The 14,884-nt window shown below is 45.2% G+C and overlaps 1 protein-coding gene across 2 annotated transcripts in view; it reads left to right on the top strand.

Annotated features, from left to right (window-relative positions):
- ACSL3 (acyl-CoA synthetase long chain family member 3) overlaps window positions 1–14,884 on the top strand; it is a 221,819-nt gene that overhangs the window by 175,775 nt on the left and 31,160 nt on the right. For both annotated transcript variants that reach the window (XM_063915902.1, XM_063915903.1), the window contains exons 6-9: window positions 5,745–5,892; window positions 12,166–12,289; window positions 13,976–14,047; window positions 14,727–14,866. In XM_063915902.1, coding sequence (XP_063771972.1) covers window positions 5,745–5,892; window positions 12,166–12,289; window positions 13,976–14,047; window positions 14,727–14,866 — 484 coding nt within the window. The remainder of the gene's footprint in view (window positions 1–5,744; window positions 5,893–12,165; window positions 12,290–13,975; window positions 14,048–14,726; window positions 14,867–14,884) is intronic.

The raw sequence follows: 14,884 nt of genomic DNA, 5'->3' as shown, positions 1-14,884 counted from the left end.
ATTCCCTGTGGAACCCAGTGTACCTTGCAGAAAGATTTAACAACTGTAAGTTCTTACCATAAATCTCGTTTCTCCATACATAACAGTTATACCCGTCGTAGGTCCTAAAATACAGATGTGATAGATCACTAAGAGGCTCTCTGGTAGTAACAATTGCAGACCTATATCATTTGTTCAATTATGCATAATATATAGTATCCGTAACGACACTAAAAATAGAAAAAGTCAAATATACAAAAAATAAACAAACAAATTGGTATGGTGGAGCACAAAAATAGAACAGCTAATTATATAAAAAAAATTCTTCAGACCTATCTGTTCATTCAGGCCTTTTAGAGAGAGTGTTTCCAACCTAAATATCCACTCCGATTCACGTTTGTGTAACTCCAATTCGCGGTTACCTCCCCTCACTGACGGGGGAATCCAGTCAATAATGCTATAGTGCAACAAAGGAATTTGATGTCCAGCTTCTAGCCAGTGCCTGGCAACGGGCTTATCAGCGCTCCCAGACTCAATTGCCTGTCTGATAGAGCACAGTGGTTCGCTATCCGATCTCTGAATTTCCGTTTTGTTAGACCTACATATGCTAGTCCACATGGACAGGTTATTTAAATATATCACATGTTCAAGCATGCAATGTAGGCGATGTCTTATCGGAATAGGCACTCCATGTGGGAAGGAAGCTCCAAGTATCATAGACCAACACGTCGTTCAATTTACTTGTAATAGCTTTTTTTAGATGATCTCAACCAGGTGCCACTCTTCTCTTTAGAGGGTACCAACAATGGGCGCATCAGCAGTTGTCTAAGGTTCACACCTATATAATTTTTTCTTTTTTCTTTAATATATACAAGTGTTTCCTAGTAAATATACATTGATAAGGCCCAAAATTGTTGGCGCAACTATTACAGCAAGGAGTCGCTTGGTGTTGTGACCTCTATTGCCATAACCATATACAGGTTGAGTATCCCATATCCAAATATTCCGAAATACGGACTTTTTTGAGTGAGATTGAAATAGTGAAACCTTTGTTTTTTGATGGCTCAATGTACACAACCTTTGTTTAATACAGTTATTAAAAATATTGTATTAAATGACCTTCAGGCTGTGTGTATAAGGTGTATATGAAACATAAATTAATTGTGTGAATGTAGACACACTGTTTAATGCACAAAGTTATAAAAAATATTGGCTAAAATGACCTTCAGGCTGTGTGTATAAGGTGTATATGTAACATAAATGCATTCTGTGCTTATATTTAGTTCCCATCTCCATGATATCTCGTTATGGTCTGCAATTATTCCAAAATACGGAAAAATCCGATATCCAAAATACCTCTGGTCCCAAGCATTTTGGATAAGGGATACTCAACCTGTATATGGTCAACTGATGTCTCCTTTTGAAGTCACTGTAAGGGGCTCGGCTCAGGACCACTGTAGGAAAGGACATTGAACAATTTTAGTAGTTTTTATTTTTAACACTGTTCTGTTGTCTTTAAAAACTTCTTTTTTTTTTTTTTTTTTAAACATCCTGAGCACCCCTGTTGATTGATCTCATAACTATATTTGTACCCGTATGTATGTAGCTGTGCTGGTTGCAGTGCAATGGAGAGAGTTTGAATTTTGTCTTGTTGCTACAGAAAGCCAACTCGCCCTCTCCTTCCCTGTAAGCTAAGTTGGGTATGAAATTCCGGCGGTTGGGATGCCGGCGGTTACATGACAGACAGCAGCATCCCAACAGTGAGAATCCCTACACCAGATGGGGGTAAGTATTTACCACCCTCTGGTTAGGGTTTAAGTATTTACCCCTGCCGGCTAGGGCTAACCTTGCGGGAGGGAGAGGAGGAGATGTCGGCTAGGGCTAACCCTCCAGGGGTGGGGGCGCGTCGGCTAGGGCTAACCTTCCGGGGGGATGTCGGCTAGGGCTAACACCCGTCCCGTCCCCCCGTGCCGGTTATCATGCCAAATGCATCCCGTATGACCATGACAACTCTTATTGCTTGGGTAATTTAGTTTCTGGTCCACACTAAATACAATATTTTTCTGCAGCAATTACTGTACATTCTGGCCTTTAGGGTTAAACATCAGGATATCCCAATGCTAAGCTTCCTTACACACAGCAGGAAACCCAGAAGTAAGTGATTAACTTGGTACATCCCACCCATCCCCCGATTATCTTACTGTAGGATTCTCATTTCATGTGAACAGACGCAGTCTCAGGGACCCACACATCTGGTACAAATTACATAAAAATGATTAATTCATTTACTGCTTTCGTTCCCAGCACCAACTGGTGCCTGACACGCTTACAGCACATGGTAACATACTCCATGGTGCTGAGGTTTTGGATCCTATGCTGGTATTCCAGTAATCACTGTGAGTCCTCTAAAGGCAGGGAGCTTGCAGTGACAGTAATATTATTATCATTATTATCATCCTTTATGTGGCGCCACAAGGGTTTCTGCAGCGCCCAATTACAGAGTACATATGCACATAATCAAAACAGGAAATCGGTGACTTACAGCTGAAGACAATATAGGACAAGCACTGGGTAACTAAGCATAACTACATCAGTAGATGACACTGAGATAAGTATCAAGGTGGCTGAAAACTGCAGAATTTGGGCAGTTGAGGATTATTGAAGTAAGAAAAGGTTAAGGACATGAGGGAAGATGGCCCTACTCGTGAGAGCTTACATTCTAAAGGGGTGTGGCAGACAGACAGGGGTGACACAGATGGGGTAGACCGAGCGTGGGACAGAGGATTAGGATGAGATTTGGCTGGGTTTGGTAAAGAAGTGGGTTTAGAGAGCCTATTTGAAGTTCTGTAGAGAGGTGGAGAGTCTGAGGGGGAGAGGTAGAGAATTCCAGAGTATGGGAGCAGCACGTGAAAAATCTTGGAGATAGGAGTGGGAGGAAGTAATCAGAAGACAGGAGAGGTGGCGTGCATTAGCAGAGCGAAGAAGACAAGTGGGAGAGTAAAAGGAGATATAGGGGTCTAAGAGAAAAATAATCAGAGACCCAAGGCGCAATAACACTTCTGCAGCTAACACGACAAAAGGAGGGCCACCTCACCCACATAAAAAGAAAAATATAACAGAAAAAGTCGAGATCAAGCGCTCAGTGCAGTTCCATATGAATATACTTAAAGTTCATAAATGCCCGTGTGGGAAATTCAACTTCGCAGATCGATCTTGCTGCTGAGATGTAGATCCGAACTTCTGCTTCACGGATTGGCTCAGGAAAATATACAATGAAAGCAGAAATAACAGATCATGGTGCAGTATATCCTTATATAATACAAGGTTGATGTTATATCTGGTAACAATAGGTCCTCTGTACGATAAATGGCGTACCCCACTCACAAGAAAAATAGTATGTCTCCGCTCATAAAGGTATCTTTGTCTCTATCATACACACGGGCCGTGACAATAAATGCGTACCATTACTCACTCAGGAATTGGCGCTGATCCTCATGTAACGGTATCTTTTCTCGTTGCTCCGTAAAATGAATATACTGGTGGCAGTGAATTAAAATAAAACACTTTATTAAAAATACAGGGGACCACACATAACAGCTCAGGGGTGGAACATGTGATAACTGGTGGGCCGTCGGCCGAAAACGGCAACTGCCAGCTAGCTGTAAAAACACAAAATTCCAGCCTCAAGAGGAGAGATGTGCATAAATCCTCCTGTGTGATCTATTCCAACGCGTTTCTCCCCTATCAATGGGTCTTTTTTTTTTCTCCTTGAAAAAGACCCATTGATAGGGGAGAAACGCGTTGGAATAGATCACACAGGAGGATTTATGCACATCTCTCCTCTTGAGGCTGGAATTTTGTGTTTTTACAGCTAGCTGGCAGTTGCCGTTTTCGGCCGACGGCCCACCAGTTATCACATGTTCCACCCCTGAGCTGTTATGTGTGGTCCCCTGTATTTTTAATAAAGTGTTTTATTTTAATTCACTGCCACCAGTATATTCATTTTACGGAGCAACGAGAAAAGATACCGTTACATGAGGATCAGCGCCAATTCCTGAGTGAGTAATGGTACGCATTTATTGTCACGGCCCGTGTGTATGATAGAGACAAAGATACCTTTATGAGCGGAGACATACTATTTTTCTTGTGAGTGGGGTACGCCATTTATCGTACAGAGGACCTATTGTTACCAGATATAACATCAACCTTGTATTATATAAGGATATACTGCACCATGATCTGTTATTTCTGCTTTCATTGTATATTTTCCTGAGCCAATCCGTGAAGCAGAAGTTCGGATCTACATCTCAGCAGCAAGATCGATCTGCGAAGTTGAATTTCCCACACGGGCATTTATGAAATTTAAGTATATTCATATGGAACTGCACTGAGCGCTTGATCTCGACTTTTTCTGTTATATAGAGATATAGGGGTCTGTTCATGCAGCAGTGAAAAGCCCTGTTTTGCGTTAAACAGGGCTTTTCTCTGCTTACCGCAATTCACTGAGCCGGTTACCGTGGAGAAGTCTCTGACTTCTCCAGCGGTACCCCCGCTCTCTGCCTGAATCGCATCACCATAGCTTTGTATGGTGAGTGCAATTCATGAAGGTGCGGAAAGCTCTGCTTTCCACTTCTCCATGGAGTTCAGGTTCGCCATCTCAGGACGGCGTAACCTGAACTGTAGTGCGGAGACATCAGGGAAGCTCAATGCTTCCCTGATCGCCGCTCTGCACCTCGCGCTGGCTCCGCCCCCCGACCTCCCAGCAACCACTGCGGCCTGCCGGGAGGTCAACACCCTGCGCATGCGCAAAGGGACCCGCCGCTGTACCCCGCGCATCGCTGGGAAGGACCGCTGGAGATCACCTCACCGCAGGAGCCCTAGACACCGCAGCGCATCGTCGGAAGGTTAAGTATACGTGAATTGCTACTTATCACAGCTATACATCGCATCGAAGCAATGCGATGTATAGTGATAAGTAGCAATTCTGTTTTCGTTTTCTGTATGAATAGACCCCAAGGTCAGAGATGTAAATGGGTGAGGGCTTTGTGAGTGTGAGAAGCTTGAATTGGATTCTGAAAGGGAAGGGAAGCCAGTGAAGGGCTTGCAGGAGAGGGGTGGTGGATGTAGTGCGTTTGGTGAGGAAGATGAGCCGGGCAGCATTATTGAGGATAGATTGGAGTGGAGAGAGGTAATTGTCAGGGAGGCCAGTTAGGAGCAGATTACAGTAGCCCGGTCTGGAAATGATCAGTGAGTGAATAATGGTCTTGGTGGCATCCTGGGTGAGAGAGGGTCTGATCCTGGAAATATTTTTGATATGAAAATGACAGGAACATATATAAAAGAGGAACAGGGATGTTGCCAGTCAATGACTTAAAAACTCCATATAATATTTATGCTACAGAAAACACTGTGCTCCCTTTTATATGCGATATGTATTCCTCCATTAGTGGTTATTGGGATATTAGCAGCTGAAAGTGTATTGGTACATCTCTGCATGTTTTTGGCAAGGGCTATCGTTTTTTATATATAATGTTCTGGCTATGATAACAAGATTAGCCACGTAACGGACAAATCACAATGTTACGCAGTGTTTTGGTTGCACTACAATTCATGCTCTGTAGGCATGCAGCACATCATAAAACATAGGTTAATTGTAAGATGGAAGCCGCTATTGTACACACGGGTCTGCAGTGCTGGCGATGGTGCAGATTTATATAAACATCGTGATTCTTTCATAAATGACATTTGCCAATACTGTTCCACAGTAAACAAGCGGTGCCCCCCGCTGCCACATGATATTGCTGTCATCATGTACACCAGTGGCTCGACTGGCATACCCAAAGGAGTGATGATCTCTCACAGCAATATAATAGCTGGCATCACCGGGATGGCGCAGAGGATAACAAACTTGGGGTAAGTTCTGATTCCGGTAGCTTTTGTTTCACACGCACTGATTTATTGGGATGTGGATCATAGGGTTGACCACACTTGGGTCGACCACTATATTGGTCGACACCTGAAATAGGTCGACTTGGAAAAAGGTCGACATGAGTTTTGTTTTTGGTGTCGTTTTCTTCATAAAGTGACCTGGAACCACAAATAGTGTACGGTGTTCGCTCGCCATGCTTCGGGCAAGGTGCCTCACTCTGCTACTGCTGCGCTCTGCACAGGTTACTATTCCTAATCGTATTCCACGTGGATCGTAAAGTATGAAAAAGTAAAAAAAAATGAAACAAAATGTTGAAAACTCATGTCTACCCTTTTTACATGTTGACAAATAGCGCGTCGACCTAATGACTGTCGACCTAGAGACGGGATACTGATTTATTGGAGGGCCTTATAGGAAGTAGGATTAGATACAGTAAATGCATGGTGCATTCAGGAATTATGTAAGAATTTATCGTTACAAATTAGCAAAGTTGAATAATATTCATAAATTAAACAAAAATAATATGGTGAGTAGTGTAATGGCTAGACCAGTGGGTTTGTTTGTTATAGTCTCCTCCATTAAAGTCTATATGTCTGTAATTGAATAAATCTTGGTTTCTCTAACGTCCTAGTGGATGCTGGGGACTCCGAAAGGACCATGGGGAATAGCGGCTCCGCAGGAGACTGGGCACAAAAGTAAAAGCTTTAGGACTACCTGGTGTGCACTGGCTCCTCCCCCTATGACCCTCCTCCAAGCCTCAGTTAGATTTTTGTGCCCGAACGAGAAGGGTGCATACTAAGGGGCTCTCCTGAGCTGCTTAGAGTAAAAGTTTAAAGTAGGTTTTTTATTTTCAGTGAGACCTGCTGGCAACAGGCTCACTGCACCGAGGGACTAAGGGGAGAAGAAGCGAACTCACATGCGTGCAGAGTGGATTGGGCTTCTTAGGCTACTGGACATTAGCTCCAGAGGGACGATCACAGGCCCAGCCATGGATGGGTCCCAGAGCCGCGCCGCCGGCCCCCTTACAGAGCCAGAAGACTGAAGAGGTCCGGAAAATCGGCGGCAGAAGACGTCCTGTCTTCAATAAGGTAGTGCACAGCACCGCAGCTGTGCGCCATTGCTCTCAGCACACTTCACACTCCGGTCACTGAGGGTGCAGGGCGCTGGGGGGGGGCGCCCTGAGACGCAATAAAAACCCCTTTTTTGGCAAAAAATACATCACATATAGCTCCTGGGCTATATGGATGCATTTAACCCCTGCCAATTTTTCCTTAAAAAAGCGGGAGAAAGGCCGCCGAGAAGGGGGCGGAGCCTATCTCCTCAGCACACTGGCGCCTTTTTTTCCTCACAGCTCCGTTGGAGGAAGGCTCCCTGACTCTCCCCTGCAGTCCTGAACTACAGAAACAGGGTAAAACAAGAGAGGGGGGGCACTAATTTGGCAGATAAATATATACAGCAGCTATATCAGGGAAAAACACTTATATAAGGTTATCCCTATATATATATATCGCGCTCTGGTGTGTGCTGGCAAACTCTCCCTCTGTCTCCCCAAAGGGCTAGTGGGGTCCTGTCCTCTGTCAGAGCATTCCCTGTGTGTGTGCTGTGTGTCGGTACGTTGTGTCGACATGTATGAGGAGGAAAATGGTGTGGAGGCGGAGCAATTGCCTGTGTTAGTGATGTCACCCCCTAGGGAGTCGACACCTGACTGGATGGTCTTATGGAAAGAATTACGTGATAGTGTCAGCACTTTACAAAAGACTGTTGACGACATGAGACAGCCGGCAAATCAGTTAATACCTGTACAGGCGTCTCAAACACCGTCAGGGGCTCTAAAACGCCCGTTACCTCAGGTCGATACAGACACAGACACGGACACTGACTCCAGTGTCGACGGTGAGGAAAGTTACATGATCACGGCAATGAAGGAGGTTTTGAACATTTCTGATACTACAAGTACCACAAAAAAGGGTATTATGTGGGGTGTGAAAAAACTACCCGTAGTTTTTCCTGAATCAGATGAATTGAATGAGGTGTGTGATGAAGCGTGGGTTTCCCCCGATAAAAAACTACTAATTTCTAAAAAATTATTGGTATTATACCCTTTCCCGCCAGAGGTTAGGGCACGTTGGGAAACACCCCCTAGGGTAGATAAGGCGCTCACACGCTTATCAAAACAAGTGGCGTTACCGTCTCCTGATACGGCCGCCCTCAAGGAACCAGCTGATAGGAAGCTGGAAAATATCCTAAAAAGTATATACACACATACTGGTATTATACTGCGACCAGCAATCGCCTCAGCCTGGATGTGCAGTGCTGGGGTGGCTTGGTCGGATTCCCTGACTGAAAATATTGATACCCTGGACAGGGACAATATATTATTGACTATAGAGCATTTAAAGGATGCATTTCTATATATGCGAGATGCACAGAGGGATATTTGCACTCTGGCATCAAGAGTAAGTGCGATGTCCATTTCTGCCAGAAGAGGGTTATGGACGCGACAGTGGTCAGGTGATGCGGATTCCAAACGGCATATGGAAGTATTGCCGTATAAAGGGGAGGAGTTATTTGGGGTCGGTCTATCGGACCTGGTGGCCACGGCAACGGCTGGGAAATCCACCTTTTTACCCCAGGTCACCTCTCAGCAGAAAAAGATACCGTCTTTTCAGGCTCAGTACTTTCGTCCCCATAAGGGCAAGCGGGCAAAAGGCCACTCATATCTGCCCCGGGGCAGAGGAAGGGGAAAAAGACTGCAGCAGACAGCCTCTTCCCGCGAACAGAAGCCCTCCCCCGCTTCTGCCAAGTCCTCAGCATGACGCTGGGGCCTTACAAGCGGACTCAGGCACGGTGGGGGCCCGTCTCAAGAATTTCAGCGCGCAGTGGGCTCACTCGCAAGTGGACCCCTGGATCCTGCAGGTAGTATCTCAGGGGTACAAATTGGAATTCGAGACGTCTCCCCCTCGCCGGTTCCTGAAGTCTGCTTTACCAACGTCTCCCCCCGACAGGGAGGCGGTATTGGAAGCCATTCACAAGCTGTATTCCCAGCAGGTGATAATCAAGGTACCCCTCCTACAACAGGGAAAGGGGTATTATTCCACGCTGTTTGTGGTACCGAAGCCGGACGGCTCGGTGAGACCCATTTTAAATCTGAAATCCTTGAACACTTACATAAAAAGGTTCAAGTTCAAGATGGAGTCACTCAGAGCAGTGATAGCGAACCTGGAAGAAGGGGACTATATGGTGTCTCTGGACATCAAGGATGCTTACCTCCATGTCCCAATTTGCCCTTTTCACCAAGGGTACCTCAGGTTTGTGGTACAGAACTGTCACTATCAGTTTCAGACGCTGCCGTTTGGATTGTCCACGGCACCCCGGGTCTTTACCAAGGTAATGGCCGAAATGATGATGATTCTTCGAAGAAAAGGCGTCTTAATTATCCCTTACTTGGACGATCTCCTGATAAGGTCCAGAGAACAGTTAGAGGTCGGAGTAGCACTATCTCAAGTAGTACTACGACAGCACGGATGGATTCTAAATATTCCAAAATCGCAGCTGATTCCGACGACAAGTCTGCTGTTCCTAGGGATGATTCTGGACACAGTACAGAAAAAGGTGTTTCTCCCGGAGGAGAAAGCCAGGGAGTTATCCGACCTAGTCAGGAACCTCCTAAGACCAGGCCAAGTGTCAGTGCATCAATGCACAAGGGTCCTGGGAAAGATGGTGGCTTCTTACGAAGCGATTCCATTCGGCAGATTCCACGCAAGAACTTTTCAGTGGGATCTGCTGGACAAATGGTCCGGATCGCATCTTCAAATGCATCAGCGGATAACCCTGTCTCCAAGGACAAGGGTGTCGCTCCTGTGGTGGTTACAGAGTGCTCATCTCCTAGAGGGCCGCAGATTCGGCATTCAGGATTGGGTCCTGGTGACCACGGATGCCAGCCTGAGAGGCTGGGGAGCAGTCACACAGGGAAAAAATTTCCAGGGCTTGTGGTCAAGCATGGAAACGTCACTTCACATAAATATCCTGGAACTAAGGGCCATTTACAATGCCCTAAGTCAGGCAAGGCCTCTGCTTCAGGGTCAGCCGGTGTTGATCCAGTCGGACAACATCACGGCAGTCGCCCACGTAAACAGACAGGGCGGCACAAGAAGCAGGAGGGCAATGACGGAAGTTGCAAGGATTCTTCGCTGGGCGGAAAATCATGTGATAGCACTGTCAGCAGTGTTCATTCCGGGAGTGGACAACTGGGAAGCAGACTTCGTCAGCAGACACGATCTTCACCCGGGGGAGTGGGGACTTCACCCAGAAGTCTTCCACATGATTGTGAACCGTTGGGAAAAACCAAAGGTGGACATGATGGCGTCCCGCCTCAACAAAAAACTGGACAGATATTGCGCCAGGTCAAGGGACCCTCAGGCAATAGCTGTGGACGCTCTGGTAACACCGTGGGTGTACCAGTCAGTATATGTGTTCCCTCCTCTGCCTCTCATACCCAAGGTACTGAGAATCATAAGAAGGAGAGGTGTAAAGACTATACTCGTGGTTTCGGATTGGCCAAGAAGGACTTGGTACCCGGAAATTCAAGAGATGCTCACGGAAGACCCGTGGCCTCTACCTCTAAGAAAGGACCTGCTCCAGCAGGGACCATGTCTGTTCCAAGACTTACCGCGGCTGCGTTTGACGGCATGGCGGTTGAACGCCGGATCCTGAAGGAAAAAGGCATTCCGGATGAAGTTATCCCTACCCTGATCAAAGCCAGGAAGGATGTAACTGTGCAACATTATCACAGTATTTGGCGTAAATATGTTGCGTGGTGTGAGGCCAGGAAGGCCCCTACAGAGGAATTTCAACTGGGTCGATTCCTGCATTTCCTGCAAACAGGACTGTCTATAGGCCTCAAATTAGGGTCCATTAAGGTTCAAATTTCGGCCCTGTTAATATTCTTCCAAAAAGAACTAGCTTCAGTTCCTGAAGTTCAGACGTTTGTCAAGGGGGTACTGCATATACAGCCTCCTTTTGTGCCTCCAGTGGCACCTTGGGATCTCAATGTAGTTTTGGGATTCCTAAAATCACATTGGTTTGAACCACTCACCACTGTGGACTTAAAATATCTCACATGGAAAGTGGTAATGCTGTTAGCCCTGGCTTCAGCCAGGCGTGTATCAGAATTGGCGGCTTTATCCTATAAAAGCCCTTACCTAATTTTTCATACGGACAGGGCAGAATTGAGGACTCATCCTCAATTTCTCCCTAAGGTGGTTTCAGCATTTCACTTAAACCAGCCTATTGTGGTGCCTGCGGCTACTAGGGACTTGGAGGATTCCAAGTTGCTGGACGTAGTCAGGGCCCTGAAAATATATGTTTCCAGGACGGCTGGAGTCAGAAAATCTGACTCGCTGTTTATCCTGTATGCACCCAACAAGCTGGGTGCCCCTGCTTCTAAGCAGACGATTGCTCGTTGGATTTGTAGTACAATTCAGCTTGCACATTCTGTGGCAGGCCTGCCACAGCCAAAATCTGTAAAAGCCCATTCCACACGGAAAGTGGGCTCATCTTGGGCGGCTGCCCGAGGGGTCTCGGCTTTACAACTTTGCCGAGCAGCTACTTGGTCAGGGGCAAATACGTTTGCAAAATTCTACAAATTTGATACCCTGGCTGAGGAGGACCTGGAGTTCTCTCATTCGGTGCTGCAGAGTCATCCGCACTCTCCCGCCCGTTTGGGAGCTTTGGTATAATCCCCATGGTCCTTTCGGAGTCCCCAGCATCCACTAGGACGTTAGAGAAAATAAGAATTTACTTACCGATAATTCTATTTCTCATAGTCCGTAGTGGATGCTGGGCGCCCATCCCAAGTGCGGATTGTCTGCAATACTTGTACATAGTTATTGTTACAAAAATCGGGTTATTATTGTTGTGAGCCATCTTTTCAGAGGCTCCTCTGTTATCATGCTGTTAACTGGGTTCAAATCACAAGTTGTACGGTGTGATTGGTGTGGCTGGTATGAGTCTTACCCGGGATTCAAAATCCTTCCTTATTGTGTACGCTCGTCCGGGCACAGTATCCTAACTGAGGCTTGGAGGAGGGTCATAGGGGGAGGAGCCAGTGCACACCAGGTAGTCCTAAAGCTTTTACTTTTGTGCCCAGTCTCCTGCGGGAGCCGCTATTCCCCATGGTCCTTTCGGAGTCCCCAGCATCCACTACGGACTATGAGAAATAGAATTATCGGTAAGTAAATTCTTATTTTTTGTTGCAGGGAAACGGACACTTATATTGGTTACTTACCCTTGGCCCATGTGTTGGAGCTGAGTGCGGAATTGGTTTGCCTGTCTCGTGGCTGTGGCGTGGGCTATTCCTCACCACAGACACTCTCAGATCAGGTAAGTACTCAGAGCCCATATTCATTTTAAATGACTACTTAGCCAAAACCAACATTGATGTCAATGTTCTTCTTTACCCGAAATACAAGATCTATTGTGTTGTCTCAAAGTATTCCCAAATCTGTATCATCGGGGTCAGACTGGCACACATGCGTAGCGTAGTGGTCATGGCACACCCCTGCCCAACCCCCCCCCTCCCCCCCTCCTCCATGAATAATGAAGGAACTAGAGGTGGACTCACCCCTTAAGAATGGGCCACTTGCACACTATTCCATGGTAGGCCCTTCATGCCCCTGTCCGGCATTCATTATTCCCATTGCTTGGCAAAACTTTAACACAAATTGTAAATATCAAGTAAAATATTTTATTAGAAAGTAGCTAATCTGTTACCAACTAAGGGGGACATTTACTAAGCAGTGATAAGAGCAGAGAAGTGAGTCAGTGGAGAAGTTGCCCATGGCAACCAATCAGCTCTGAAGTAACAGCTATAATTTGCATACTATAAAATGATACAGAGCTGCTGATTGGTTGATGGGGCCACTTCTCCACTGGCTCACTTCTCCACTCTTATCACTGCTTAATAAATGTCCCCCTATGTCATACTATGTTGTGGCAGATTGCTGGGTGTTAATGACACGTAGGGCGGGATTTAGTTCTTTTCACCGCTTTACACATCTGTTCTGTTTCTGCCCTCAGGGATGTTGTATCATTATTTCTCCGGGGGTAGCGAGGCACCCAACCATTTACACAGCTAAACCTGATTACTATGTGCGCAATATGCTCGATAACGGGGATCATTTTAGAAAGGAAATTGGGCGTGATATATCGTTTGACTCTCTCCCGTAGAATGGAATTCTGGTTTTCATAGGAAGTACAGTTCCCCCATGCTCACAGCTTTGTCTTATGTTCAGATACAAATATTCCTAGTAGCGTGCATATATTAATATATTGCAAAGCTATCTTTCCATCTTTTAGATTTGGCCATGTGTTAGTACAGTACATGTGTGGCTAAATCTCAATTGCAAAGCACAATGGAATTTGCTGCGCTATATAAGAAACTGTTAATAAAAATATTTTGTTTGGCCAGGCAACCAGCTCTCCCCTTGTCAGAATCTGCTTGGTATGTACAGTAGATATTTAGCTATTAAGTGAAGCTTCACTTTCCTGCACATTGCTGGGAGACACTATTCACCAGTTAGACCGGGCTGGACAGACTGTAAAGTACTAATTAGAAGAGAAAACACAATTAGAAGTTATTTTTCCAAATTCTCTTTCCTGTATAGTGTTTTGATTTGGCAAATTTTCTCTGGCTCCTACATCTCATGGTTACGTGTTCTGTAACCTGGGACCCTGTCACAACAGTGCAATCTAATCTCTATATTTGACATTGTTTACAGAAACAATCCATAGAATAAAGGAACATTGGGTTCCATTGTCCTAGTACGAGAGAGGAGAATTCTGTATGCGGTGCTTTTCCTTAAAAAAACCCCTGATGAGTTATGTGCCGTTTTGACAAGCACGTGTTCTGTGTGTATAACCTTTATAAGTAGGGAACACTGAAATGACGCAAACCATGTACAATGTGCTGCCTATATTTTTTTTTTATGCTCCGCAGCTGTCATCCTTTTGTATACACCTGAATATGTAATGCCATAACGGCTAAAAAATGTTTTCTGTATCTTCCAGTCCACTAAAATCAAGAGAGGAAGCAAAGGAGATGCCTCAGAGCTTCAGCCAACCCTGATGGCCGCTGTCCCTGTGAGTAGATCTAACAAAAAATGTCCTAACTTACTGTAAGCTGCCCTGACGTTGGAGTGACTGACTCAGCGCTCAGGTTTGTAGGACAAAGTGTGAAGAGCTCCAGGTCCAAATATTTACAGAGATTTCCTCCAAGCTTTTGAAATGAGTGATCGTACCACAGAGCATACATCAGATGGTTCTTATGTAGGCCCTCCCTCCTACCCTGTAACACCAGTACAGAGGTTTGTTTGTCTTAGAAAAGCACGTAGATGGCTCATTTTTAACTCTCCAAACTTCATTAAATAAAATACTTAATTAATAAGCCTTACAAACACAGAAAAAGCTAGAATTTTGTTCTGTACTCGATAAAACATGAATTATTACTACAGACACACTAAAAAAGAACCAACACAGAAAATACTGGCCGCAGCCGGTTTCATATCGAAATGAAATATTTATTACATTATAGATGAAAATACAATATTTAGAAAAACTTTTGCATACATTTAACTAAGAATTATTTCATTCATTTGTTTTGTGTGCTGCAAATATTTAGTGTGTTTAGTTTTTGCATGTGTGGAGCTCCTGCCCAATAGAATGTGTGTGTATATGGTGTGGTGGAGGTCGTTGCAACATTTGGCTAATTACTGTTCTATTAGTATGTGAGTTCCTTTAGTTACACACATTCTATTTCTAGGAAATCATGGATCGCATTTATAAGAATGTTATGAGCAAAGTAGCCACTATGAGTCCGGTTCAGAGAGGTCTTTTCTCCCTTGCATACAACTACAAAATGAAGCAGATCTCCAAAGGGGCAAACACTCCGCTGTGTGACAGGTATGCCATCCTAGTGTC

The sequence above is a fragment of the Pseudophryne corroboree genome, chromosome 4, assembly GCF_028390025.1.
Source record: "Pseudophryne corroboree isolate aPseCor3 chromosome 4, aPseCor3.hap2, whole genome shotgun sequence".
Taxonomy (NCBI): Eukaryota; Metazoa; Chordata; class Amphibia; order Anura; family Myobatrachidae; genus Pseudophryne; species Pseudophryne corroboree.
This window is presented reverse-complemented; position numbering and strand designations above follow the sequence as displayed.